The 26525-nt window shown below is 36.5% G+C and overlaps 12 protein-coding genes across 12 annotated transcripts; all 12 read left to right on the plus strand.

Annotated features, from left to right (window-relative positions):
- The first annotated feature begins 321 nt into the window (after nucleotides 1–321).
- LOC132953664 (uncharacterized) lies at nucleotides 322–1792 on the plus strand. Its single transcript, XM_061026035.1, is given in 6 exon segments — nucleotides 322–455; nucleotides 627–990; nucleotides 1081–1236; nucleotides 1337–1373; nucleotides 1431–1593; nucleotides 1663–1792. Coding segments are annotated over 6 exon segments (984 nt in total).
- Nucleotides 1793–2747: 955 nt separating this feature from the next.
- LOC132953665 (uncharacterized) lies at nucleotides 2748–3529 on the plus strand. The gene is made up of 2 exons (XM_061026036.1): nucleotides 2748–3027; nucleotides 3089–3529. The coding sequence occupies exons 1-2, from the start codon at nucleotides 2748–2750 to the stop codon at nucleotides 3406–3408; spliced, it is 600 nt and encodes a 199-aa protein (XP_060882019.1). The 3' UTR covers nucleotides 3409–3529.
- A 590-nt stretch (nucleotides 3530–4119) lies between these two features.
- On the plus strand, nucleotides 4120–5590 carry LOC132953666 (uncharacterized). Its single transcript, XM_061026037.1, is given in 6 exon segments — nucleotides 4120–4253; nucleotides 4425–4788; nucleotides 4879–5034; nucleotides 5135–5171; nucleotides 5229–5391; nucleotides 5461–5590. Coding segments are annotated over 6 exon segments (984 nt in total).
- Nucleotides 5591–7916: 2326 nt separating this feature from the next.
- LOC132953667 (uncharacterized) lies at nucleotides 7917–9387 on the plus strand. Its single transcript, XM_061026038.1, is given in 6 exon segments — nucleotides 7917–8050; nucleotides 8222–8585; nucleotides 8676–8831; nucleotides 8932–8968; nucleotides 9026–9188; nucleotides 9258–9387. Coding segments are annotated over 6 exon segments (984 nt in total).
- A 955-nt stretch (nucleotides 9388–10342) lies between these two features.
- On the plus strand, nucleotides 10343–11124 carry LOC132953668 (uncharacterized). The gene is made up of 2 exons (XM_061026039.1): nucleotides 10343–10622; nucleotides 10684–11124. The coding sequence occupies exons 1-2, from the start codon at nucleotides 10343–10345 to the stop codon at nucleotides 11001–11003; spliced, it is 600 nt and encodes a 199-aa protein (XP_060882022.1). The 3' UTR covers nucleotides 11004–11124.
- Nucleotides 11125–11714: 590 nt separating this feature from the next.
- LOC132953669 (uncharacterized) lies at nucleotides 11715–13185 on the plus strand. Its single transcript, XM_061026040.1, is given in 6 exon segments — nucleotides 11715–11848; nucleotides 12020–12383; nucleotides 12474–12629; nucleotides 12730–12766; nucleotides 12824–12986; nucleotides 13056–13185. Coding segments are annotated over 6 exon segments (984 nt in total).
- A 653-nt stretch (nucleotides 13186–13838) lies between these two features.
- LOC132933807 (uncharacterized) lies at nucleotides 13839–14922 on the plus strand. Its single transcript, XM_061000086.1, has 3 exons — nucleotides 13839–13952; nucleotides 14116–14420; nucleotides 14482–14922. The coding sequence occupies exons 2-3, from the start codon at nucleotides 14141–14143 to the stop codon at nucleotides 14799–14801; spliced, it is 600 nt and encodes a 199-aa protein (XP_060856069.1). The 5' UTR covers nucleotides 13839–13952; nucleotides 14116–14140; the 3' UTR covers nucleotides 14802–14922.
- A 590-nt stretch (nucleotides 14923–15512) lies between these two features.
- LOC132953670 (uncharacterized) lies at nucleotides 15513–16983 on the plus strand. Its single transcript, XM_061026041.1, is given in 6 exon segments — nucleotides 15513–15646; nucleotides 15818–16181; nucleotides 16272–16427; nucleotides 16528–16564; nucleotides 16622–16784; nucleotides 16854–16983. Coding segments are annotated over 6 exon segments (984 nt in total).
- A 2327-nt stretch (nucleotides 16984–19310) lies between these two features.
- LOC132953672 (uncharacterized) lies at nucleotides 19311–20781 on the plus strand. The gene is given in 5 exon segments (XM_061026042.1): nucleotides 19311–19444; nucleotides 19616–19979; nucleotides 20070–20205; nucleotides 20420–20582; nucleotides 20652–20781. Coding segments are annotated over 5 exon segments (927 nt in total).
- A 665-nt stretch (nucleotides 20782–21446) lies between these two features.
- Nucleotides 21447–22530, plus strand: LOC132933808 (uncharacterized). The gene is made up of 3 exons (XM_061000087.1): nucleotides 21447–21560; nucleotides 21724–22028; nucleotides 22090–22530. The coding sequence occupies exons 2-3, from the start codon at nucleotides 21749–21751 to the stop codon at nucleotides 22407–22409; spliced, it is 600 nt and encodes a 199-aa protein (XP_060856070.1). The 5' UTR covers nucleotides 21447–21560; nucleotides 21724–21748; the 3' UTR covers nucleotides 22410–22530.
- A 590-nt stretch (nucleotides 22531–23120) lies between these two features.
- LOC132953673 (uncharacterized) lies at nucleotides 23121–24591 on the plus strand. The gene is given in 6 exon segments (XM_061026043.1): nucleotides 23121–23254; nucleotides 23426–23789; nucleotides 23880–24035; nucleotides 24136–24172; nucleotides 24230–24392; nucleotides 24462–24591. Coding segments are annotated over 6 exon segments (984 nt in total).
- A 664-nt stretch (nucleotides 24592–25255) lies between these two features.
- Nucleotides 25256–26339, plus strand: LOC132933629 (uncharacterized). The gene is made up of 3 exons (XM_060999895.1): nucleotides 25256–25369; nucleotides 25533–25837; nucleotides 25899–26339. The coding sequence occupies exons 2-3, from the start codon at nucleotides 25558–25560 to the stop codon at nucleotides 26216–26218; spliced, it is 600 nt and encodes a 199-aa protein (XP_060855878.1). The 5' UTR covers nucleotides 25256–25369; nucleotides 25533–25557; the 3' UTR covers nucleotides 26219–26339.
- The last annotated feature ends 186 nt before the right edge of the window (nucleotides 26340–26525 follow it).

Below are 26525 nucleotides of genomic sequence, written 5' to 3' on the forward strand. Positions count from 1 at the left end.
TGTATTGATGTGTATGACGTATGTAGATATTATAAAAATTAAAAATTAAAAATATTATTTTATTTTATATCCCTTTAGGTTGTGCTATTTATTATTAAATGTGTATATATTACCTACCTATACATATTCCGATAGTTTCAAGTCCATATAATTTCAAGCCCTAAATTATTAAATATTATTTTATATATTTTGTATCGACAATGGACGATTATATTATAATATATAATGCTTGCGTAAATTCGATGAAAGTGTAAATTAATTATTTGACACATTTAAAATAATGATTATGCGCCTATAGATTAACTATAAATGAATTGCAGCATGGCTGAAATCGTATTGTCGTCCAACACCATTATCGAAGTAATAAATGCGATCACGTCTGCAGGGACTTTCGCCGTGGCGCATTGCGTGTCTGAAGACTTTCAAATGAGTAGGGGTGTTGCGGTGCAGTTTAAGTAAGTTTAATATACATATTTCAAATCTATTACAGACATTTTTCAAAAATGTAAATGACGTACTAAACAGTTAAATATGTATATTTAGAAGTTAAAATTTAAAAATATGTTGTCTGAATACTTATTTTTATTGTTTAATGTAATTTATACTTAAATCGATTTATGTTACAGGCTGAACTATGGTCAGGTTAGCGTCCTCCTGTACCAAAATGCCAGAGTAGGTGGGGTGGCAGAACTGAGGGTTGGCCAGGAAAATGATTTTTATATTTTTTAACTGGTGACTAATTAGTAAACTAATTACTATAGTAACTTTAAAGTTTTATACCACCAGAAACCAACTCTCCGGTCCCTCGCCACCACATTGGTCCAGTTAAGGGATAGATTGAAGGAATTGTCAATTAATTCTTTAGTTATCCCGAAACTGGGATGTACATTAGATGAACTAAATTGGTACCAGGTTCATGCTTTATTGAAGACGACATTTGACGGTAGTGATGACCTGCAGTTAAAAATCACTGTTTGCGATCCCGAAAACGTAAGATTTCATTTTTATTAACCATTAAACCATTTATATACATTATATCTACTGCAATGTATAAAATATTAAAATATGTAACTTATGTAGTTTCAGATACCGTCTCACCATCTGGCTAAAATAGAGGAGAAGCAAATTGATTTTTTTGATTTTTCGACGAATTCCACAGTCAAAATTCTACCCGTCGAAATAACGTGCGCGTCAACCAACATGTTATTCCAAAAATGTTTAACAAATACATTTTTAACGCCAGAATTTCATTGTTTTTATATTTAAATCTGTATCAATATACAAAACGCTCAATGTGTAGTTAAATTGTATTTTACTTCAATGTATATTTTTACAGGTTGTGGGCGACGGTGCACCTAGGACAGGTCGTCCGAGTCAGTGACACCTTCATAATATGGGCAATACAGGGCGATGATGTGAATTTTTTTCAGACACGGAAGCCCAAATTAATAAAACAGTGGCGATGGGCCTTTTCATTTGGGCATTTCCAAAGTCTGAAATGATTCACTATGCGGCATTTTCGTCCCTGGTAAGGTCACAGTTGGCTGACAATGTATCTTGGCGGTATAAAATAGTGGTGTGCAACCCAACTATGTAAGTTGATCATCAAATTAAATTTATTTACCTATGTACATGTAATAATTATGAAATATATTTTACAAGCTCACGCAAACAATGCATGCGGGAAAATGGCCGAGAGGCAAAAATCATCACCGGCCTTCACCTGCAAATTATAATCCTGGCCAAGGCGGGATTGTACGTGGTCGTGGCCAGCTGGTACGTGGAGAGATGACGCGTGGCGGAATTTCCACGGACGTGGTGGACGTGGCGGATATGGTGAACACTCGTCCACACCGTCCACGACAATTTATACAAACGCTCTAGACGCGTTAGGGCGCACTCTAACATCTATCGTAACGTTGCGTCCTAGGTGAACGCAATTTTGCGGGCGGCCGAGCGACTGGGCAACGCGATATTCTACGCGAGCGAGGGGGTGTCCTGGTTGCCTGCGCGGTCGGCAAGCTCGAATGTATCTTTCAGTTGTTAAGTTCTGTATTTTTTAGTTGGTGGTTGTCTGTTGTGCAAGTAGTTTATATCTTAATTGTTAAGTATACTATATTATATATTTTTAATAATGGATCCAAGTAATGTAATTCTCTATGAAAATTCACTATTAAAGTACTATGCTATGAAGAAACAAAAAATATCGAATAAAAAAAAAACAGCAAAGAAAAAAGACAAACCATAAGTTTTCACATTAACTAAGCATTTCATTTTTGTTAAATAATTTATAGGTAATTTTATGTACTTAAATGTGCATATTATTATTAAATACATTCTGTATATTGTAGTAAATTGTATTCATTTCATAATTTTAGATAGACATTTATATGGTGAATTTTATACATTATATGGTCAACTAACATTTTTTGAATATACAAGAATGAGTATTAAAACATTTGATTATATTCTGAATGAAATTCGATCTAACATTATGCGAACTACAACAAATTTTTGTGAACCAATATCAGCAGAAGAACGACTATTTCTAACAATAAAGTAAGACCGTTTTACCTTCTTGTAAAATTTTTTTTATTAAACAAATAATTATATAAAACTAAAAAAAAAATATTAACTCTACCAATCGATAAATTAAAAAATTTCTTTTTATATTTTAAAATTATAATAAAATATAGTAAAATTAAAATTAATAATTGGTCAGAATGTTCTAAACCGCATTGGGCACAATGCATTCTGACGACCACAAAATCATTATAAGAGCAGACAAAAGACCATCTGGAAGCCATGAAAGACAATTCAATGCTCCCACTTTCAATGAAGTCGCAGTGGTGATTGTTGCCGAAAATGTGGCATCACGCGATATTGTTCTTAAGCGTCGCGATGGTGGACAATTGCAGCGCGTGTACGAGACTCATCGGTCATATGATGCGCTTCAATACCCGTTGATGTTCTGTAGAGGAGAGGATGGCTATCACTTAAATATTAAGATGTTCAACCCAATGACGGGTTTGTATACAGGTCATCATTTCTTTTTCATACTATAACTAAGTTTGAATTTATATTTCAGGAGAAGAAACGAATAAAAATGCCAGCTCAATGAATTTTTATGCATATCGATTGATGATTCGACAAGATGTTGACAACCATCTATTGAGATATCGCCGGTTGTTTCAAAAGTACTGCGTCGACATGTACGTCAAGGTCGAAACGGAGCAGCTCAATTTCATTCGCTTCAATCAGTCAAAGTTACGATCAGACGAGTACATCCACTTGCGTTATGCCATCGCTACCGAAGGAGACGCGGCCAACATTGGTCGTTTGACTATTCTCCCGGCTACTCATATTGGAAGCCCGCGACACATGCTGAATATGCCCAAGATGCGATGACGTATGTGCGGAATTACGGACGACCTGATTTGTTCATCACGTTTACTTGCAATCCGAAATGGCCCGAAATTACAAATCAGTTGCTGACAGGACAAACACCAAGTGATCGACATGACATCACTGCATGAGTATTCAAACAAAAGATCGTAGTACTCATGAATTACATCGTTAAGCAGAAGGTCTTTGGCGCAATCCGTTGTTGGATGTACTCGGTTGAATGACAGAAGCGTGGTTTACCACATGCGCACATTCTGCTTTGGATATTTGACAAGGTCCGACCAGATCGTATTGATTCGATCATTTCTGCCGAAATACCAGATCCAGAAACAGATCATGAGCTGCATTCTGTTGTGACCACGAACATGATACATGGCCCTCGCGGAACTCATAATCCTGGGTCACCGTGCATGCAAAACGGAAACTGCAGTAAGCGTTTTCCACGTCCGTTTGTGGCTGACACAATCAGTGGAATCGACGGATATCTATTGTATCGGCGTCCTTCTCCAGATGACAACGGCAGATCAATCATAATGAAAGTCAAGGGAAAATATATTTATTAATATATATATATAATATATTTTGTATCGACAATGGACGATTATATTATAATATATAATGCTTGCGTAAATTCGATGAAAGTGTAAATTAATTATTTGACACATTTAAAATAATGATTATGCGCCTATAGATTAACTATAAATGAATTGCAGCATGGCTGAAATCGTATTGTCGTCCAACACCATTATCGAAGTAATAAATGCGATCACGTCTGCAGGGACTTTCGCCGTGGCGCATTGCGTGTCTGAAGACTTTCAAATGAGTAGGGGTGTTGCGGTGCAGTTTAAGTAAGTTTAATATACTTATTTCAAATCTATTACAGACATTTTTCAAAAATGTAAATGACGTACTAAACAGTTAAATATGTATATTTAGAAGTTAAAATTTAAAAATATGTTGTCTGAATACTTATTTTTATTGTTTAATGTAATTTATACTTAAATCGATTTATGTTACAGGCTGAACTATGGTCAGGTTAGCGTCCTCCTGTACCAAAATGCCAGAGTAGGTGGGGTGGCAGAACTGAGGGTTGGCCAGGAAAATGATTTTTATATTTTTTAACTGGTGACTAATTAGTAAACTAATTACTATAGTAACTTTAAAGTTTTATACCACCAGAAACCAACTCTCCGGTCCCTCGCCACCACATTGGTCCAGTTAAGGGATAGATTGAAGGAATTGTCAATTAATTCTTTAGTTATCCCGAAACTGGGATGTACATTAGATGAACTAAATTGGTACCAGGTTCATGCTTTATTGAAGACGACATTTGACGGTAGTGATGACCTGCAGTTAAAAATCACTGTTTGCGATCCCGAAAACGTAAGATTTCATTTTTATTAACCATTAAACCATTTATATACATTATATCTACTGCAATGTATAAAATATTAAAATATGTAACTTATGTAGTTTCAGATACCGTCTCACCATCTGGCTAAAATAGAGGAGAAGCAAATTGATTTTTTTGATTTTTCGACGAATTCCACAGTCAAAATTCTACCCGTCGAAATAACGTGCGCGTCAACCAACATGTTATTCCAAAAATGTTTAACAAATACATTTTTAACGCCAGAATTTCATTGTTTTTATATTTAAATCTGTATCAATATACAAAACGCTCAATGTGTAGTTAAATTGTATTTTACTTCAATGTATATTTTTACAGGTTGTGGGCGACGGTGCACCTAGGACAGGTCGTCCGAGTCAGTGACACCTTCATAATATGGGCAATACAGGGCGATGATGTGAATTTTTTTCAGACACGGAAGCCCAAATTAATAAAACAGTGGCGATGGGCCTTTTCATTTGGGCATTTCCAAAGTCTGAAATGATTCACTATGCGGCATTTTCGTCCCTGGTAAGGTCACAGTTGGCTGACAATGTATCTTGGCGGTATAAAATAGTGGTGTGCAACCCAACTATGTAAGTTGATCATCAAATTAAATTTATTTACCTATGTACATGTAATAATTATGAAATATATTTTACAAGCTCACGCAAACAATGCATGCGGGAAAATGGCCGAGAGGCAAAAATCATCACCGGCCTTCACCTGCAAATTATAATCCTGGCCAAGGCGGGATTGTACGTGGTCGTGGCCAGCTGGTACGTGGAGAGATGACGCGTGGCGGAATTTCCACGGACGTGGTGGACGTGGCGGATATGGTGAACACTCGTCCACACCGTCCACGACAATTTATACAAACGCTCTAGACGCGTTAGGGCGCACTCTAACATCTATCGTAACGTTGCGTCCTAGGTGAACGCAATTTTGCGGGCGGCCGAGCGACTGGGCAACGCGATATTCTACGCGAGCGAGGGGGTGTCCTGGTTGCCTGCGCGGTCGGCAAGCTCGAATGTATCTTTCAGTTGTTAAGTTCTGTATTTTTTAGTTGGTGGTTGTCTGTTGTGCAAGTAGTTTATATCTTAATTGTTAAGTATACTATATTATATATTTTTAATAATGGATCCAAGTAATGTAATTCTCTATGAAAATTCACTATTAAAGTACTATGCTATGAAGAAACAAAAAATATCGAATAAAAAAAAACAGCAAAGAAAAAAGACAAACCATAAGTTTTCACATTAACTAAGCATTTTATTTTTGTTAAATAATTTATAGGTAATTTTATGTACTTAAATGTGCATATTATTATTAAATACATTCTGTATATTGTAGTAAATTGTATTCATTTCATAATTTTAGATAGACATTTATATGGTGAATTTTATACATTATATGGTCAACTAACATTTTTTGAATATACAAGAATGAGTATTAAAACATTTGATTATATTCTGAATGAAATTCGATCTAACATTATGCGAACTACAACAAATTTCTGTGAACCAATATCAGCAGAAGAACGACTATTTCTAACAATAAAGTAAGACCGTTTTACCTTCTTGTAAATTTTTTTTTATTAAACAAATAATTATATAAAACTAAAAAAAAAATATTAACTCTACCAATCGATAAATTAAAAAATTTCTTTTTATATTTTAAAATTATAATAAAATATAGTAAAATTAAAATTAATAATTGGTCAGAATGTTCTAAACCGCATTGGGCACAATGCATTCTGACGACCACAAAATCATTATAAGAGCAGACAAAAGACCATCTGGAAGCCATGAAAGACAATTCAATGCTCCCACTTTCAATGAAGTCGCAGTGGTGATTGTTGCCGAAAATGTGGCATCACGCGATATTGTTCTTAAGCGTCGCGATGGTGGACAATTGCAGCGCGTGTACGAGACTCATCGGTCATATGATGCGCTTCAATACCCGTTGATGTTCTGTAGAGGAGAGGATGGCTATCACTTAAATATTAAGATGTTCAACCCAATGACGGGTTTGTATACAGGTCATCATTTCTTTTTCATACTATAACTAAGTTTGAATTTATATTTCAGGAGAAGAAACGAATAAAAATGCCAGCTCAATGAATTTTTATGCATATCGATTGATGATTCGACAAGATGTTGACAACAATCTATTGAGATATCGCCGGTTGTTTCAAAAGTACTGCGTCGACATGTACGTCAAGGTCGAAACGGAGCAGCTCAATTTCATTCGCTTCAATCAGTCAAAGTTACGATCAGACGAGTACATCCACTTGCGTTATGCCATCGCTACCGAAGGAGACGCGGCCAACATTGGTCGTTTGACTATTCTCCCGGCTACTCATATTGGAAGCCCGCGACACATGCTGAATATGCCCAAGATGCGATGACGTATGTGCGGAATTACGGACGACCTGATTTGTTCATCACGTTTACTTGCAATCCGAAATGGCCCGAAATTACAAATCAGTTGCTGACAGGACAAACACCAAGTGATCGACATGACATCACTGCATGAGTATTCAAACAAAAGATCGTAGTACTCATGAATTACATCGTTAAGCAGAAGGTCTTTGGCGCAATCCGTTGTTGGATGTACTCGGTTGAATGACAGAAGCGTGGTTTACCACATGCGCACATTCTGCTTTGGATATTTGACAAGGTCCGACCAGATCGTATTGATTCGATCATTTCTGCCGAAATACCAGATCCAGAAACAGATCATGAGCTGCATTCTGTTGTGACCACGAACATGATACATGGCCCTCGCGGAACTCATAATCCTGGGTCACCGTGCATGCAAAACGGAAACTGCAGTAAGCGTTTTCCACGTCCGTTTGTGGCTGACACAATCAGTGGAATCGACGGATATCTATTGTATCGGCGTCCTTCTCCAGATGACAACGGCAGATCAATCATAATGAAAGTCAAGGGAAAATATATTTATTAATATATATATATAATATATTTTGTATCGACAATGGACGATTATATTATAATATATAATGCTTGCGTAAATTCGATGAAAGTGTAAATTAATTATTTGACACATTTAAAATAATGATTATGCGCCTATAGATTAACTATAAATGAATTGCAGCATGGCTGAAATCGTATTGTCGTCCAACACCATTATCGAAGTAATAAATGCGATCACGTCTGCAGGGACTTTCGCCGTGGCGCATTGCGTGTCTGAAGACTTTCAAATGAGTAGGGGTGTTGCGGTGCAGTTTAAGTAAGTTTAATATACATATTTCAAATCTATTACAGACATTTTTCAAAAATGTAAATGACGTACTAAACAGTTAAATATGTATATTTAGAAGTTAAAATTTAAAAATATGTTGTCTGAATACTTATTTTTATTGTTTAATGTAATTTATACTTAAATCGATTTATGTTACAGGCTGAACTATGGTCAGGTTAGCGTCCTCCTGTACCAAAATGCCAGAGTAGGTGGGGTGGCAGAACTGAGGGTTGGCCAGGAAAATGATTTTTATATTTTTTAACTGGTGACTAATTAGTAAACTAATTACTATAGTAACTTTAAAGTTTTATACCACCAGAAACCAACTCTCCGGTCCCTCGCCACCACATTGGTCCAGTTAAGGGATAGATTGAAGGAATTGTCAATTAATTCTTTAGTTATCCCGAAACTGGGATGTACATTAGATGAACTAAATTGGTACCAGGTTCATGCTTTATTGAAGACGACATTTGACGGTAGTGATGACCTGCAGTTAAAAATCACTGTTTGCGATCCCGAAAACGTAAGATTTCATTTTTATTAACCATTAAACCATTTATATACATTATATCTACTGCAATGTATAAAATATTAAAATATGTAACTTATGTAGTTTCAGATACCGTCTCACCATCTGGCTAAAATAGAGGAGAAGCAAATTGATTTTTTTGATTTTTCGACGAATTCCACAGTCAAAATTCTACCCGTCGAAATAACGTGCGCGTCAACCAACATGTTATTCCAAAAATGTTTAACAAATACATTTTTAACGCCAGAATTTCATTGTTTTTATATTTAAATCTGTATCAATATACAAAACGCTCAATGTGTAGTTAAATTGTATTTTACTTCAATGTATATTTTTACAGGTTGTGGGCGACGGTGCACCTAGGACAGGTCGTCCGAGTCAGTGACACCTTCATAATATGGGCAATACAGGGCGATGATGTGAATTTTTTTCAGACACGGAAGCCCAAATTAATAAAACAGTGGCGATGGGCCTTTTCATTTGGGCATTTCCAAAGTCTGAAATGATTCACTATGCGGCATTTTCGTCCCTGGTAAGGTCACAGTTGGCTGACAATGTATCTTGGCGGTATAAAATAGTGGTGTGCAACCCAACTATGTAAGTTGATCATCAAATTAAATTTATTTACCTATGTACATGTAATAATTATGAAATATATTTTACAAGCTCACGCAAACAATGCATGCGGGAAAATGGCCGAGAGGCAAAAATCATCACCGGCCTTCACCTGCAAATTATAATCCTGGCCAAGGCGGGATTGTACGTGGTCGTGGCCAGCTGGTACGTGGAGAGATGACGCGTGGCGGAATTTCCACGGACGTGGTGGACGTGGCGGATATGGTGAACACTCGTCCACACCGTCCACGACAATTTATACAAACGCTCTAGACGCGTTAGGGCGCACTCTAACATCTATCGTAACGTTGCGTCCTAGGTGAACGCAATTTTGCGGGCGGCCGAGCGACTGGGCAACGCGATATTCTACGCGAGCGAGGGGGTGTCCTGGTTGCCTGCGCGGTCGGCAAGCTCGAATGTATCTTTCAGTTGTTAAGTTCTGTATTTTTTAGTTGGTGGTTGTCTGTTGTGCAAGTAGTTTATATCTTAATTGTTAATTATACTATATTATATATTTTTAATAATGGATCCAAGTAATGTAATTCTCTATGAAAATTCACTATTAAAGTACTATGCTATGAAGAAACAAAAAATATCGAATAAAAAAAAAACAGCAAAGAAAAAAGACAAACCATAAGTTTTCACATTAACTAAGCATTTCATTTTTGTTAAATAATTTATAGGTAATTTTATGTACTTAAATGTGCATATTATTATTAAATACATTCTGTATATTGTAGTAAATTGTATTCATTTCATAATTTTAGATAGACATTTATATGGTGAATTTTATACATTATATGGTCAACTAACATTTTTTGAATATACAAGAATGAGTATTAAAACATTTGATTATATTCTGAATGAAATTCGATCTAACATTATGCGAACTACAACAAATTTTTGTGAACCAATATCAGCAGAAGAACGACTATTTCTAACAATAAAGTAAGACCGTTTTACCTTCTTGTAAAATTTTTTTTATTAAACAAATAATTATATAAAACTAAAAAAAAAATATTAACTCTACCAATCGATAAATTAAAAAATTTCTTTTTATATTTTAAAATTATAATAAAATATAGTAAAATTAAAATTAATAATTGGTCAGAATGTTCTAAACCGCATTGGGCACAATGCATTCTGACGACCACAAAATCATTATAAGAGCAGACAAAAGACCATCTGGAAGCCATGAAAGACAATTCAATGCTCCCACTTTCAATGAAGTCGCAGTGGTGATTGTTGCCGAAAATGTGGCATCACGCGATATTGTTCTTAAGCGTCGCGATGGTGGACAATTGCAGCGCGTGTACGAGACTCATCGGTCATATGATGCGCTTCAATACCCGTTGATGTTCTGTAGAGGAGAGGATGGCTATCACTTAAATATTAAGATGTTCAACCCAATGACGGGTTTGTATACAGGTCATCATTTCTTTTTCATACTATAACTAAGTTTGAATTTATATTTCAGGAGAAGAAACGAATAAAAATGCCAGCTCAATGAATTTTTATGCATATCGATTGATGATTCGACAAGATGTTGACAACCATCTATTGAGATATCGCCGGTTGTTTCAAAAGTACTGCGTCGACATGTACGTCAAGGTCGAAACGGAGCAGCTCAATTTCATTCGCTTCAATCAGTCAAAGTTACGATCAGACGAGTACATCCACTTGCGTTATGCCATCGCTACCGAAGGAGACGCGGCCAACATTGGTCGTTTGACTATTCTCCCGGCTACTCATATTGGAAGCCCGCGACACATGCTGAATATGCCCAAGATGCGATGACGTATGTGCGGAATTACGGACGACCTGATTTGTTCATCACGTTTACTTGCAATCCGAAATGGCCCGAAATTACAAATCAGTTGCTGACAGGACAAACACCAAGTGATCGACATGACATCACTGCATGAGTATTCAAACAAAAGATCGTAGTACTCATGAATTACATCGTTAAGCAGAAGGTCTTTGGCGCAATCCGTTGTTGGATGTACTCGGTTGAATGACAGAAGCGTGGTTTACCACATGCGCACATTCTGCTTTGGATATTTGACAAGGTCCGACCAGATCGTATTGATTCGATCATTTCTGCCGAAATACCAGATCCAGAAACAGATCATGAGCTGCATTCTGTTGTGACCACGAACATGATACATGGCCCTCGCGGAACTCATAATCCTGGGTCACCGTGCATGCAAAACGGAAACTGCAGTAAGCGTTTTCCACGTCCGTTTGTGGCTGACACAATCAGTGGAATCGACGGATATCTATTGTATCGGCGTCCTTCTCCAGATGACAACGGCAGATCAATCATAATGAAAGTCAAGGGAAAATATATTTATTAATATATATATATAATATATTTTGTATCGACAATGGACGATTATATTATAATATATAATGCTTGCGTAAATTCGATGAAAGTGTAAATTAATTATTTGACACATTTAAAATAATGATTATGCGCCTATAGATTAACTATAAATGAATTGCAGCATGGCTGAAATCGTATTGTCGTCCAACACCATTATCGAAGTAATAAATGCGATCACGTCTGCAGGGACTTTCGCCGTGGCGCATTGCGTGTCTGAAGACTTTCAAATGAGTAGGGGTGTTGCGGTGCAGTTTAAGTAAGTTTAATATACATATTTCAAATCTATTACAGACATTTTTCAAAAATGTAAATGACGTACTAAACAGTTAAATATGTATATTTAGAAGTTAAAATTTAAAAATATGTTGTCTGAATACTTATTTTTATTGTTTAATGTAATTTATACTTAAATCGATTTATGTTACAGGCTGAACTATGGTCAGGTTAGCGTCATCCTGTACCAAAATGCCAGAGTAGGTGGGGTGGCAGAACTGAGGGTTGGCCAGGAAAATGATTTTTATATTTTTTAACTGGTGACTAATTAGTAAACTAATTACTATAGTAACTTTAAAGTTTTATACCACCAGAAACCAACTCTCCGGTCCCTCGCCACCACATTGGTCCAGTTAAGGGATAGATTGAAGGAATTGTCAATTAATTCTTTAGTTATCCCGAAACTGGGATGTACATTAGATGAACTAAATTGGTACCAGGTTCATGCTTTATTGAAGACGACATTTGACGGTAGTGATGACCTGCAGTTAAAAATCACTGTTTGCGATCCCGAAAACGTAAGATTTCATTTTTATTAACCATTAAACCATTTATATACATTATATCTACTGCAATGTATAAAATATTAAAATATGTAACTTATGTAGTTTCAGATACCGTCTCACCATCTGGCTAAAATAGAGGAGAAGCAAATTGATTTTTTTGATTTTTCGACGAATTCCACAGTCAAAATTCTACCCGTCGAAATAACGTGCGCGTCAACCAACATGTTATTCCAAAAATGTTTAACAAATACATTTTTAACGCCAGAATTTCATTGTTTTTATATTTAAATCTGTATCAATATACAAAACGCTCAATGTGTAGTTAAATTGTATTTTACTTCAATGTATATTTTTACAGGTTGTGGGCGACGGTGCACCTAGGACAGGTCGTCCGAGTCAGTGACACCTTCATAATATGGGCAATACAGGGCGATGATGTGAATTTTTTTCAGACACGGAAGCCCAAATTAATAAAACAGTGGCGATGGGCCTTTTCATTTGGGCATTTCCAAAGTCTGAAATGATTCACTATGCGGCATTTTCGTCCCTGGTAAGGTCACAGTTGGCTGACAATGTATCTTGGCGGTATAAAATAGTGGTGTGCAACCCAACTATGTAAGTTGATCATCAAATTAAATTTATTTACCTATGTACATGTAATAATTATGAAATATATTTTACAAGCTCACGCAAACAATGCATGCGGGAAAATGGCCGAGAGGCAAAAATCATCACCGGCCTTCACCTGCAAATTATAATCCTGGCCAAGGCGGGATTGTACGTGGTCGTGGCCAGCTGGTACGTGGAGAGATGACGCGTGGCGGAATTTCCACGGACGTGGTGGACGTGGCGGATATGGTGAACACTCGTCCACACCGTCCACGACAATTTATACAAACGCTCTAGACGCGTTAGGGCGCACTCTAACATCTATCGTAACGTTGCGTCCTAGGTGAACGCAATTTTGCGGGCGGCCGAGCGACTGGGCAACGCGATATTCTACGCGAGCGAGGGGGTGTCCTGGTTGCCTGCGCGGTCGGCAAGCTCGAATGTATCTTTCAGTTGTTAAGTTCTGTATTTTTTAGTTGGTGGTTGTCTGTTGTGCAAGTAGTTTATATCTTAATTGTTAATTATACTATATTATATATTTTTAATAATGGATCCAAGTAATGTAATTCTCTATGAAAATTCACTATTAAAGTACTATGCTATGAAGAAACAAAAAATATCGAATAAAAAAAAAACAGCAAAGAAAAAAGACAAACCATAAGTTTTCACATTAACTAAGCATTTCATTTTTGTTAAATAATTTATAGGTAATTTTATGTACTTAAATGTGCATATTATTATTAAATACATTCTGTATATTGTAGTAAATTGTATTCATTTCATAATTTTAGATAGACATTTATATGGTGAATTTTATACATTATATGGTCAACTAACATTTTTTGAATATACAAGAATGAGTATTAAAACATTTGATTATATTCTGAATGAAATTCGATCTAACATTATGCGAACTACAACAAATTTCTGTGAACCAATATCAGCAGAAGAACGACTATTTCTAACAATAAAGTAAGACCGTTTTACCTTCTTGTAAATTTTTTTTTATTAAACAAATAATTATATAAAACTAAAAAAAAAATATTAACTCTACCAATCGATAAATTAAAAAATTTCTTTTTATATTTTAAAATTATAATAAAATATAGTAAAATTAAAATTAATAATTGGTCAGAATGTTCTAAACCGCATTGGGCACAATGCATTCTGACGACCACAAAATCATTATAAGAGCAGACAAAAGACCATCTGGAAGCCATGAAAGACAATTCAATGCTCCCACTTTCAATGAAGTCGCAGTGGTGATTGTTGCCGAAAATGTGGCATCACGCGATATTGTTCTTAAGCGTCGCGATGGTGGACAATTGCAGCGCGTGTACGAGACTCATCGGTCATATGATGCGCTTCAATACCCGTTGATGTTCTGTAGAGGAGAGGATGGCTATCACTTAAATATTAAGATGTTCAACCCAATGACGGGTTTGTATACAGGTCATCATTTCTTTTTCATACTATAACTAAGTTTGAATTTATATTTCAGGAGAAGAAACGAATAAAAATGCCAGCTCAATGAATTTTTATGCATATCGATTGATGATTCGACAAGATGTTGACAACCATCTATTGAGATATCGCCGGTTGTTTCAAAAGTACTGCGTCGACATGTACGTCAAGGTCGAAACGGAGCAGCTCAATTTCATTCGCTTCAATCAGTCAAAGTTACGATCAGACGAGTACATCCACTTGCGTTATGCCATCGCTACCGAAGGAGACGCGGCCAACATTGGTCGTTTGACTATTCTCCCGGCTACTCATATTGGAAGCCCGCGACACATGCTGAATATGCCCAAGATGCGATGACGTATGTGCGGAATTACGGACGACCTGATTTGTTCATCACGTTTACTTGCAATCCGAAATGGCCCGAAATTACAAATCAGTTGCTGACAGGACAAACACCAAGTGATCGACATGACATCACTGCATGAGTATTCAAACAAAAGATCGTAGTACTCATGAATTACATCGTTAAGCAGAAGGTCTTTGGCGCAATCCGTTGTTGGATGTACTCGGTTGAATGACAGAAGCGTGGTTTACCACATGCGCACATTCTGCTTTGGATATTTGACAAGGTCCGACCAGATCGTATTGATTCGATCATTTCTGCCGAAATACCAGATCCAGAAACAGATCATGAGCTGCATTCTGTTGTGACCACGAACATGATACATGGCCCTCGCGGAACTCATAATCCTGGGTCACCGTGCATGCAAAACGGAAACTGCAGTAAGCGTTTTCCACGTCCGTTTGTGGCTGACACAATCAGTGGAATCGACGGATATCTATTGTATCGGCGTCCTTCTCCAGATGACAACGGCAGATCAATCATAATGAAAGTCAAGGGAAAATATATTTATTAATATATATATATAATATATTTTGTATCGACAATGGACGATTATATTATAATATATAATGCTTGCGTAAATTCGATGAAAGTGTAAATTAATTATTTGACACATTTAAAATAATGATTATGCGCCTATAGATTAACTATAAATGAATTGCAGCATGGCTGAAATCGTATTGTCGTCCAACACCATTATCGAAGTAATAAATGCGATCACGTCTGCAGGGACTTTCGCCGTGGCGCATTGCGTGTCTGAAGACTTTCAAATGAGTAGGGGTGTTGCGGTGCAGTTTAAGTAAGTTTAATATACATATTTCAAATCTATTACAGACATTTTTCAAAAATGTAAATGACGTACTAAACAGTTAAATATGTATATTTAGAAGTTAAAATTTAAAAATATGTTGTCTGAATACTTATTTTTATTGTTTAATGTAATTTATACTTAAATCGATTTATGTTACAGGCTGAACTATGGTCAGGTTAGCGTCATCCTGTACCAAAATGCCAGAGTAGGTGGGGTGGCAGAACTGAGGGTTGGCCAGGAAAATGATTTTTATATTTTTTAACTGGTGACTAATTAGTAAACTAATTACTATAGTAACTTTAAAGTTTTATACCACCAGAAACCAACTCTCCGGTCCCTCGCCACCACATTGGTCCAGTTAAGGGATAGATTGAAGGAATTGTCAATTAATTCTTTAGTTATCCCGAAACTGGGATGTACATTAGATGAACTAAATTGGTACCAGGTTCATGCTTTATTGAAGACGACATTTGACGGTAGTGATGACCTGCAGTTAAAAATCACTGTTTGCGATCCCGAAAACGTAAGATTTCATTTTTATTAACCATTAAACCATTTATATACATTATATCTACTGCAATGTATAAAATATTAAAATATGTAACTTATGTAGTTTCAGATACCGTCTCACCATCTGGCTAAAATAGAGGAGAAGCAAATTGATTTTTTTGATTTTTCGACGAATTCCACAGTCAAAATTCTACCCGTCGAAATAACGTGCGCGTCAACCAACATGTTATTCCAAAAATGTTTAACAAATACATTTTTAACGCCAGAATTTCATTGTTTTTATATTTAAATCTGTATCAATATACAAAACGCTCAATGTGTAGTTAAATTGTATTTTACTTCAATGTATATTTTTACAGGTTGTGGGCGACGGTGCACCTAGGACAGGTCGTCCGAGTCAGTGACACCTTCATAATATGGGCAATACAGGGCGATGATGTGAATTTTTTTCAGACACGGAAGCCCAAATTAATAAAACAGTGGCGATGGGCCTTTTCATTTGGGCATTTCCAAAGTCTGAAATGATTCACTATGCGGCATTTTCGTCCCTGGTAAGGTCACAGTTGGCTGACAATGTATCTTGGCGGTATAAAATAGTGGTGTGCAACCCAACTATGTAAGTTGATCATCAAATTAAATTTATTTACCTATGTACATGTAATAATTATGAAATATATTTTACAAGCTCACGCAAACAATGCATGCGGGAAAATGGCCGAGAGGCAAAAATCATCACCGGCCTTCACCTGCAAATTATAATCCTGGCCAAGGCGGGATTGTACGTGGTCGTGGCCAGCTGGTACGTGGAGAGATGACGCGTGGCGGAATTTCCACGGACGTGGTGGACGTGGCGGATATGGTGAACACTCGTCCACACCGTCCACGACAATTTATACAAACGCTCTAGACGCGTTAGGGCGCACTCTAACATCTATCGTAACGTTGCGTCCTAGGTGAACGCAATTTTGCGGGCGGCCGAGCGACTGGGCAACGCGATATTCTACGCGAGCGAGGGGGTGTCCTGGTTGCCTGCGCGGTCGGCAAGCTCGAATGTATCTTTCAGTTGTTAAGTTCTGTATTTTTTAGTTGGTGGTTGTCTGTTGTGCAAGTAGTTTATATCTTAATTGTTAATTATACTATATTATATATTTTTAATAATGGATCCAAGTAATGTAATTCTCTATGAAAATTCACTATTAAAGTACTATGCTATGAAGAAACAAAAAATATCGAATAAAAAAAAAACAGCAAAGAAAAAAGACAAACCATAAGTTTTCACATTAACTAAGCATTTCATTTTTGTTAAATAATTTATAGGTAATTTTATGTACTTAAATGTGCATATTATTATTAAATACATTCTGTATATTGTAGTAAATTGTATTCATTTCATAATTTTAGATAGACATTTATATGGTGAATTTTATACATTATATGGTCAACTAACATTTTTTGAATATACAAGAATGAGTATTAAAACATTTGATTATATTCTGAATGAAATTCGATCTAACATTATGCGAACTACAACAAATTTCTGTGAACCAATATCAGCAGAAGAACGACTATTTCTAACAATAAAGTAAGACCGTTTTACCTTCTTGTAAATTTTTTTTTATTAAACAAATAATTATATAAAACTAAAAAAAAAATATTAACTCTACCAATCGATAAATTAAAAAATTTCTTTTTATATTTTAAAATTATAATAAAATATAGTAAAATTAAAATTAATAATTGGTCAGAATGTTCTAAACCGCATTGGGCACAATGCATTCTGACGACCACAAAATCATTATAAGAGCAGACAAAAGACCATCTGGAAGCCATGAAAGACAATTCAATGCTCCCACTTTCAATGAAGTCGCAGTGGTGATTGTTGCCGAAAATGTGGCATCACGCGATATTGTTCTTAAGCGTCGCGATGGTGGACAATTGCAGCGCGTGTACGAGACTCATCGGTCATGTGATGCGCTTCAATACCCGTTGATGTTCTGTAGAGGAGAGGATGGCTATCACTTAAATATTAAGATGTTCAACCCAATGACGGGTTTGTATACAGGTCATCATTTCTTTTTCATACTATAACTAAGTTTGAATTTATATTTCAGGAGAAGAAACGAATAAAAATGCCAGCTCAATGAATTTTTATGCATATCGATTGATGATTCGACAAGATGTTGACAACCATCTATTGAGATATCGCCGGTTGTTTCAAAAGTACTGCGTCGACATGTACGTCAAGGTCGAAACGGAGCAGCTCAATTTCATTCGCTTCAATCAGTCAAAGTTACGATCAGACGAGTACATCCACTTGCGTTATGCCATCGCTACCGAAGGAGACGCGGCCAACATTGGTCGTTTGACTATTCTCCCGGCTACTCATATTGGAAGCCCGCGACACATGCTGAATATGCCCAAGATGCGATGACGTATGTGCGGAATTACGGACGACCTGATTTGTTCATCACGTTTACTTGCAATCCGAAATGGCCCGAAATTACAAATCAGTTGCTGACAGGACAAACACCAAGTGATCGACATGACATCACTGCATGAGTATTCAAACAAAAGATCGTAGTACTCATGAATTACATCGTTAAGCAGAAGGTCTTTGGCGCAATCCGTTGTTGGATGTACTCGGTTGAATGACAGAAGCGTGGTTTACCACATGCGCACATTCTGCTTTGGATATTTGACAAGGTCCGACCAGATCGTATTGATTCGATCATTTCTGCCGAAATACCAGATCCAGAAACAGATCATGAGCTGCATTCTGTTGTGACCACGAACATGATACATGGCCCTCGCGGAACTCATAATCCTGGGTCACCGTGCATGCAAAACGGAAACTGCAGTAAGCGTTTTCCACGTCCGTTTGTGGCTGACACAATCAGTGGAATCGACGGATATCTATTGTATCGGCGTCCTTCTCCAGATGACAACGGCAGATCAATCATAATGAAAGTCAAGGGAAAATATATTTATTAATATATATATATAATATATTTTGTATCGACAATGGACGATTATATTATAATATATAATGCTTGCGTAAATTCGATGAAAGTGTAAATTAATTATTTGACACATTTAAAATAATGATTATGCGCCTATAGATTAACTATAAATGAATTGCAGCATGGCTGAAATCGTATTGTCGTCCAACACCATTATCGAAGTAATAAATGCGATCACGTCTGCAGTGACTTTCGCCGTGGCGCATTGCGTGTCTGAAGACTTTCAAATGAGTAGGGGTGTTGCGGTGCAGTTTAAGTAAGTTTAATATACATATTTCAAATCTATTACAGACATTTTTCAAAAATGTAAATGACGTACTAAACAGTTAAATATGTATATTTAGAAGTTAAAATTTAAAAATATGTTGTCTGAATACTTATTTTTATTGTTTAATGTAATTTATACTTAAATCGATTTATGTTACAGGCTGAACTATGGTCAGGTTAGCGTCATCCTGTACCAAAATGCCAGAGTAGGTGGGGTGGCAGAACTGAGGGTTGGCCAGGAAAATGATTTTTATATTTTTTAACTGGTGACTAATTAGTAAACTAATTACTATAGTAACTTTAAAGTTTTATACCACCAGAAACCAACTCTCCGGTCCCTCGCCACCACATTGGTCCAGTTAAGGGATAGATTGAAGGAATTGTCAATTAATTCTTTAGTTATCCCGAAACTGGGATGTACATTAGATGAACTAAATTGGTACCAGGTTCATGCTTTATTGAAGACGACATTTGACGGTAGTGATGACCTGCAGTTAAAAATCACTGTTTGCGATCCCGAAAACGTAAGATTTCATTTTTATTAACCATTAAACCATTTATATACATTATATCTACTGCAATGTATAAAATATTAAAATATGTAACTTATGTAGTTTCAGATACCGTCTCACCATCTGGCTAAAATAGAGGAGAAGCAAATTGATTTTTTTGATTTTTCGACGAATTCCACAGTCAAAATTCTACCCGTCGAAATAACGTGCGCGTCAACCAACATGTTATTCCAAAAATGTTTAACAAATACATTTTTAACGCCAGAATTTCATTGTTTTTATATTTAAATCTGTATCAATATACAAAACGCTCAATGTGTAGTTAAATTGTATTTTACTTCAATGTATATTTTTACAGGTTGTGGGCGACGGTGCACCTAGGACAGGTCGTCCGAGTCAGTGACACCTTCATAATATGGGCAATACAGGGCGATGATGTGAATTTTTTTCAGACACGGAAGCCCAAATTAATAAAACAGTGGCGATGGGCCTTTTCATTTGGGCATTTCCAAAGTCTGAAATGATTCACTATGCGGCATTTTCGTCCCTGGTAAGGTCACAGTTGGCTGACAATGTATCTTGGCGGTATAAAATAGTGGTGTGCAACCCAACTATGTAAGTTGATCATCAAATTAAATTTATTTACCTATGTACATGTAATAATTATGAAATATATTTTACAAGCTCACGCAAACAATGCATGCGGGAAAATGGCCGAGAGGCAAAAATCATCACCGGCCTTCACCTGCAAATTATAATCCTGGCCAAGGCGGGATTGTACGTGGTCGTGGCCAGCTGGTACGTGGAGAGATGATGCGTGGCGGAATTTCCACGGACGTGGTGGACGTGGCGGATATGGTGAACACTCGTCCACACCGTCCACGACAATTTATACAAACGCTCTAGACGCGTTAGGGCGCACTCTAACATCTATCGTAACGTTGCGTCCTAGGTGAACGCAATTTTGCGGGCAGAAGGGCGGGCGGCCGAGCGACTGGGCAACGCGATATTCTACGCGAGCGAGGGGGTGTCCTGGTTGCCTGCGCGGTCGGCAAGCTCGAATGTATCTTTCAGTTGTTAAGTTCTGTATTTTTTAGTTGGTGGTTGTCTGTTGTGCAAGTAGTTTATATCTTAATTGTTAATTATACTATATTATATATTTTTAATAATGGATCCAAGTAATGTAATTCTCTATGAAAATTCACTATTAAAGTACTATGCTATGAAGAAACAAAAAATATCGAATAAAAAAAAAACAGCAAAGAAAAAAGACAAACCATAAGTTTTCACATTAACTAAGCATTTCATTTTTGTTAAATAATTTATAGGTAATTTTATGTACTTAAATGTGCATATTATTATTAAATACATTCTGTATATTGTAGTAAATTGTATTCATTTCATAATTTTAGATAGACATTTATATGGTGAATTTTATACATTATATGGTCAACTAACATTTTTTGAATATACAAGAATGAGTATTAAAACATTTGATTATATTCTGAATGAAATTCGATCTAACATTATGCGAACTACAACAAATTTCTGTGAACCAATATCAGCAGAAGAACGACTATTTCTAACAATAAAGTAAGACCGTTTTACCTTCTTGTAAATTTTTTTTTATTAAACAAATAATTATATAAAACTAAAAAAAAAATATTAACTCTACCAATCGATAAATTAAAAAATTTCTTTTTATATTTTAAAATTATAATAAAATATAGTAAAATTAAAATTAATAATTGGTCAGAATGTTCTAAACCGCATTGGGCACAATGCATTCTGACGACCACAAAATCATTATAAGAGCAGACAAAAGACCATCTGGAAGCCATGAAAGACAATTCAATGCTCCCACTTTCAATGAAGTCGCAGTGGTGATTGTTGCCGAAAATGTGGCATCACGCGATATTGTTCTTAAGCGTCGCGATGGTGGACAATTGCAGCGCGTGTACGAGACTCATCGGTCATATGATGCGCTTCAATACCCGTTGATGTTCTGTAGAGGAGAGGATGGCTATCACTTAAATATTAAGATGTTCAACCCAATGACGGGTTTGTATACAGGTCATCATTTCTTTTTCATACTATAACTAAGTTTGAATTTATATTTCAGGAGAAGAAACGAATAAAAATGCCAGCTCAATGAATTTTTATGCATATCGATTGATGATTCGACAAGATGTTGACAACCATCTATTGAGATATCGCCGGTTGTTTCAAAAGTACTGCGTCGACATGTACGTCAAGGTCGAAACGGAGCAGCTCAATTTCATTCGCTTCAATCAGTCAAAGTTACGATCAGACGAGTACATCCACTTGCGTTATGCCATCGCTACCGAAGGAGACGCGGCCAACATTGGTCGTTTGACTATTCTCCCGGCTACTCATATTGGAAGCCCGCGACACATGCTGAATATGCCCAAGATGCGATGACGTATGTGCGGAATTACGGACGACCTGATTTGTTCATCACGTTTACTTGCAATCCGAAATGGCCCGAAATTACAAATCAGTTGCTGACAGGACAAACACCAAGTGATCGACATGACATCACTGCATGAGTATTCAAACAAAAGATCGTAGTACTCATGAATTACATCGTTAAGCAGAAGGTCTTTGGCGCAATCCGTTGTTGGATGTACTCGGTTGAATGACAGAAGCGTGGTTTACCACATGCGCACATTCTGCTTTGGATATTTGACAAGGTCCGACCAGATCGTATTGATTCGATCATTTCTGCCGAAATACCAGATCCAGAAACAGATCATGAGCTGCATTCTGTTGTGACCACGAACATGATACATGGCCCTCGCGGAACTCATAATCCTGGGTCACCGTGCATGCAAAACGGAAACTGCAGTAAGCGTTTTCCACGTCCGTTTGTGGCTGACACAATCAGTGGAATCGACGGATATCTATTGTATCGGCGTCCTTCTCCAGATGACAACGGCAGATCAATCATAATGAAAGTCAAGGGAAAATATATTTATTAATATATATATATAATATATTTTGTATCGACAATGGACGATTATATTATAATATATAATGCTTGCGTAAATTCGATGAAAGTGTAAATTAATTATTTGACACATTTAAAATAATGATTATGCGCCTATAGATTAACTATAAATGAATTGCAGCATGGCTGAAATCGTATTGTCGTCCAACACCATTATCGAAGTAATAAATGCGATCACGTCTGCAGGGACTTTCGCCGTGGCGCATTGCGTGTCTGAAGACTTTCAAATGAGTAGGGGTGTTGCGGTGCAGTTTAAGTAAGTTTAATATACATATTTCAAATCTATTACAGACATTTTTCAAAAATGTAAATGACGTACTAAACAGTTAAATATGTATATTTAGAAGTTAAAATTTAAAAATATGTTGTCTGAATACTTATTTTTATTGTTTAATGTAATTTATACTTAAATCGATTTATGTTACAGGCTGAACTATGGTCAGGTTAGCGTCCTCCTGTACCAAAATGCCAGAGTAGGTGGGGTGGCAGAACTGAGGGTTGGCCAGGAAAATGATTTTTATATTTTTTAACTGGTGACTAATTAGTAAACTAATTACTATAGTAACTTTAAAGTTTTATACCACCAGAAACCAACTCTCCGGTCCCTCGCCACCACATTGGTCCAGTTAAGGGATAGATTGAAGGAATTGTCAATTAATTCTTTAGTTATCCCGAAACTGGGATGTACATTAGATGAACTAAATTGGTACCAGGTTCATGCTTTATTGAAGACGACATTTGACGGTAGTGATGACCTGCAGTTAAAAATCACTGTTTGCGATCCCGAAAACGTAAGATTTCATTTTTATTAACCATTAAACCATTTATATACATTATATCTACTGCAATGTATAAAATATTAAAATATGTAACTTATGTAGTTTCAGATACCGTCTCACCATCTGGCTAAAATAGAGGAGAAGCAAATTGATTTTTTTGATTTTTCGACGAATTCCACAGTCAAAATTCTACCCGTCGAAATAACGTGCGCGTCAACCAACATGTTATTCCAAAAATGTTTAACAAATACATTTTTAACGCCAGAATTTCATTGTTTTTATATTTAAATCTGTATCAATAAACAAAACGCTCAATGTGTAGTTAAATTGTATTTTACTTCAATGTATATTTTTACAGGTTGTGGGCGACGGTGCACCTAGGACAGGTCGTCCGAGTCAGTGACACCTTCATAATATGGGCAATACAGGGCGATGATGTGAATTTTTTTCAGACACGGAAGCCCAAATTAATAAAACAGTGGCGATGGGCCTTTTCATTTGGGCATTTCCAAAGTCTGAAATGATTCACTATGCGGCATTTTCGTCCCTGGTAAGGTCACAGTTGGCTGACAATGTATCTTGGCGGTATAAAATAGTGGTGTGCAACCCAACTATGTAAGTTGATCATCAAATTAAATTTATTTACCTATGTACATGTAATAATTATGAAATATATTTTACAAGCTCACGCAAACAATGCATGCGGGAAAATGGCCGAGAGGCAAAAATCATCACCGGCCTTCACCTGCAAATTATAATCCTGGCCAACGCGGGATTGTACGTGGTCGTGGCCAGCTGGTACGTGGAGAGATGACGCGTGGCGGAATTTCCACGGACGTGGTGGACGTGGCGGATATGGTGAACACTCGTCCACACCGTCCACGACAATTTATACAAACGCTCTAGACGCGTTAGGGCGCACTCTAACATCTATCGTAACGTTGCGTCCTAGGTGAACGCAATTTTGCGGGCGGAAGGGCGGGCGGCCGAGCGACTGGGCAACGCGATATTCTACGCGAGCGAGGGGGTGTCCTGGTTGCCTGCGCGGTCGGCAAGCTCGAATGTATCTTTCAGTTGTTAAGTTCTGTATTTTTTAGTTGGTGGTTGTCTGTTGTGCAAGTAGTTTATATCTTAATTGTTAATTATACTATATTATATATTTTTAATAATGGATCCAAGTAATGTAATTCTCTATGAAAATTCACTATTAAAGTACTATGCTATGAAGAAACAAAAAATATCGAATAAAAAAAAACAGCAAAGAAAAAAGACAAACCATAAGTTTTCACATTAACTAAGCATTTTATTTTTGTTAAATAATTTATAGGTAATTTTATGTACTTAAATGTGCATATTATTATTAAATACATTCTGTATATTGTAGTAAATTGTATTCATTTCATAATTTTAGATAGACATTTATATGGTGAATTTTATACATTATATGGTCAACTAACATTTTTTGAATATACAAGAATGAGTATTAAAACATTTGATTATATTCTGAATGAAATTCGATCTAACATTATGCGAACTACAACAAATTTCTGTGAACCAATATCAGCAGAAGAACGACTATTTCTAACAATAAAGTAAGACCGTTTTACCTTCTTGTAAATTTTTTTTTATTAAACAAATAATTATATAAAACTAAAAAAAAAATATTAACTCTACCAATCGATAAATTAAAAAATTTCTTTTTATATTTTAAAATTATAATAAAATATAGTAAAATTAAAATTAATAATTGGTCAGAATGTTCTAAACCGCATTGGGCACAATGCATTCTGACGACCACAAAATCATTATAAGAGCAGACAAAAGACCATCTGGAAGCCATGAAAGACAATTCAATGCTCCCACTTTCAATGAAGTCGCAGTGGTGATTGTTGCCGAAAATGTGGCATCACGCGATATTGTTCTTAAGCGTCGCGATGGTGGACAATTGCAGCGCGTGTACGAGACTCATCGGTCATATGATGCGCTTCAATACCCGTTGATGTTCTGTAGAGGAGAGGATGGCTATCACTTAAATATTAAGATGTTCAACCCAATGACGGGTTTGTATACAGGTCATCATTTCTTTTTCATACTATAACTAAGTTTGAATTTATATTTCAGGAGAAGAAACGAATAAAAATGCCAGCTCAATGAATTTTTATGCATATCGATTGATGATTCGACAAGATGTTGACAACCATCTATTGAGATATCGCCGGTTGTTTCAAAAGTACTGCGTCGACATGTACGTCAAGGTCGAAACGGAGCAGCTCAATTTCATTCGCTTCAATCAGTCAAAGTTACGATCAGACGAGTACATCCACTTGCGTTATGCCATCGCTACCGAAGGAGACGCGGCCAACATTGGTCGTTTGACTATTCTCCCGGCTACTCATATTGGAAGCCCGCGACACATGCTGAATATGCCCAAGATGCGATGACGTATGTGCGGAATTACGGACGACCTGATTTGTTCATCACGTTTACTTGCAATCCGAAATGGCCCGAAATTACAAATCAGTTGCTGACAGGACAAACACCAAGTGATCGACATGACATCACTGCATGAGTATTCAAACAAAAGATCGTAGTACTCATGAATTACATCGTTAAGCAGAAGGTCTTTGGCGCAATCCGTTGTTGGATGTACTCGGTTGAATGACAGAAGCGTGGTTTACCACATGCGCACATTCTGCTTTGGATATTTGACAAGGTCCGACCAGATCGTATTGATTCGATCATTTCTGC

This window comes from Metopolophium dirhodum, chromosome 1 (assembly GCF_019925205.1).
Source record: "Metopolophium dirhodum isolate CAU chromosome 1, ASM1992520v1, whole genome shotgun sequence".
Lineage (NCBI taxonomy): Eukaryota > Metazoa > Arthropoda > Insecta > Hemiptera > Aphididae > Metopolophium > Metopolophium dirhodum.

Coding starts and splice junctions, on each gene's coding strand:
- LOC132953665 (XM_061026036.1), top strand. CDS start 2,748: ATGCATTCTGACGACCACAAAATCATTATAAGAGCAGACAAAAGACCA. Junction 3,028..3,088: donor GATGTTCAACCCAATGACGG/GTTTGTATACAG, acceptor TTTATATTTCAG/GAGAAGAAACGAATAAAAAT.
- LOC132953668 (XM_061026039.1), top strand. CDS start 10,343: ATGCATTCTGACGACCACAAAATCATTATAAGAGCAGACAAAAGACCA. Junction 10,623..10,683: donor GATGTTCAACCCAATGACGG/GTTTGTATACAG, acceptor TTTATATTTCAG/GAGAAGAAACGAATAAAAAT.
- LOC132933807 (XM_061000086.1), top strand. CDS start 14,141: ATGCATTCTGACGACCACAAAATCATTATAAGAGCAGACAAAAGACCA. Junction 14,421..14,481: donor GATGTTCAACCCAATGACGG/GTTTGTATACAG, acceptor TTTATATTTCAG/GAGAAGAAACGAATAAAAAT.
- LOC132933808 (XM_061000087.1), top strand. CDS start 21,749: ATGCATTCTGACGACCACAAAATCATTATAAGAGCAGACAAAAGACCA. Junction 22,029..22,089: donor GATGTTCAACCCAATGACGG/GTTTGTATACAG, acceptor TTTATATTTCAG/GAGAAGAAACGAATAAAAAT.
- LOC132933629 (XM_060999895.1), top strand. CDS start 25,558: ATGCATTCTGACGACCACAAAATCATTATAAGAGCAGACAAAAGACCA. Junction 25,838..25,898: donor GATGTTCAACCCAATGACGG/GTTTGTATACAG, acceptor TTTATATTTCAG/GAGAAGAAACGAATAAAAAT.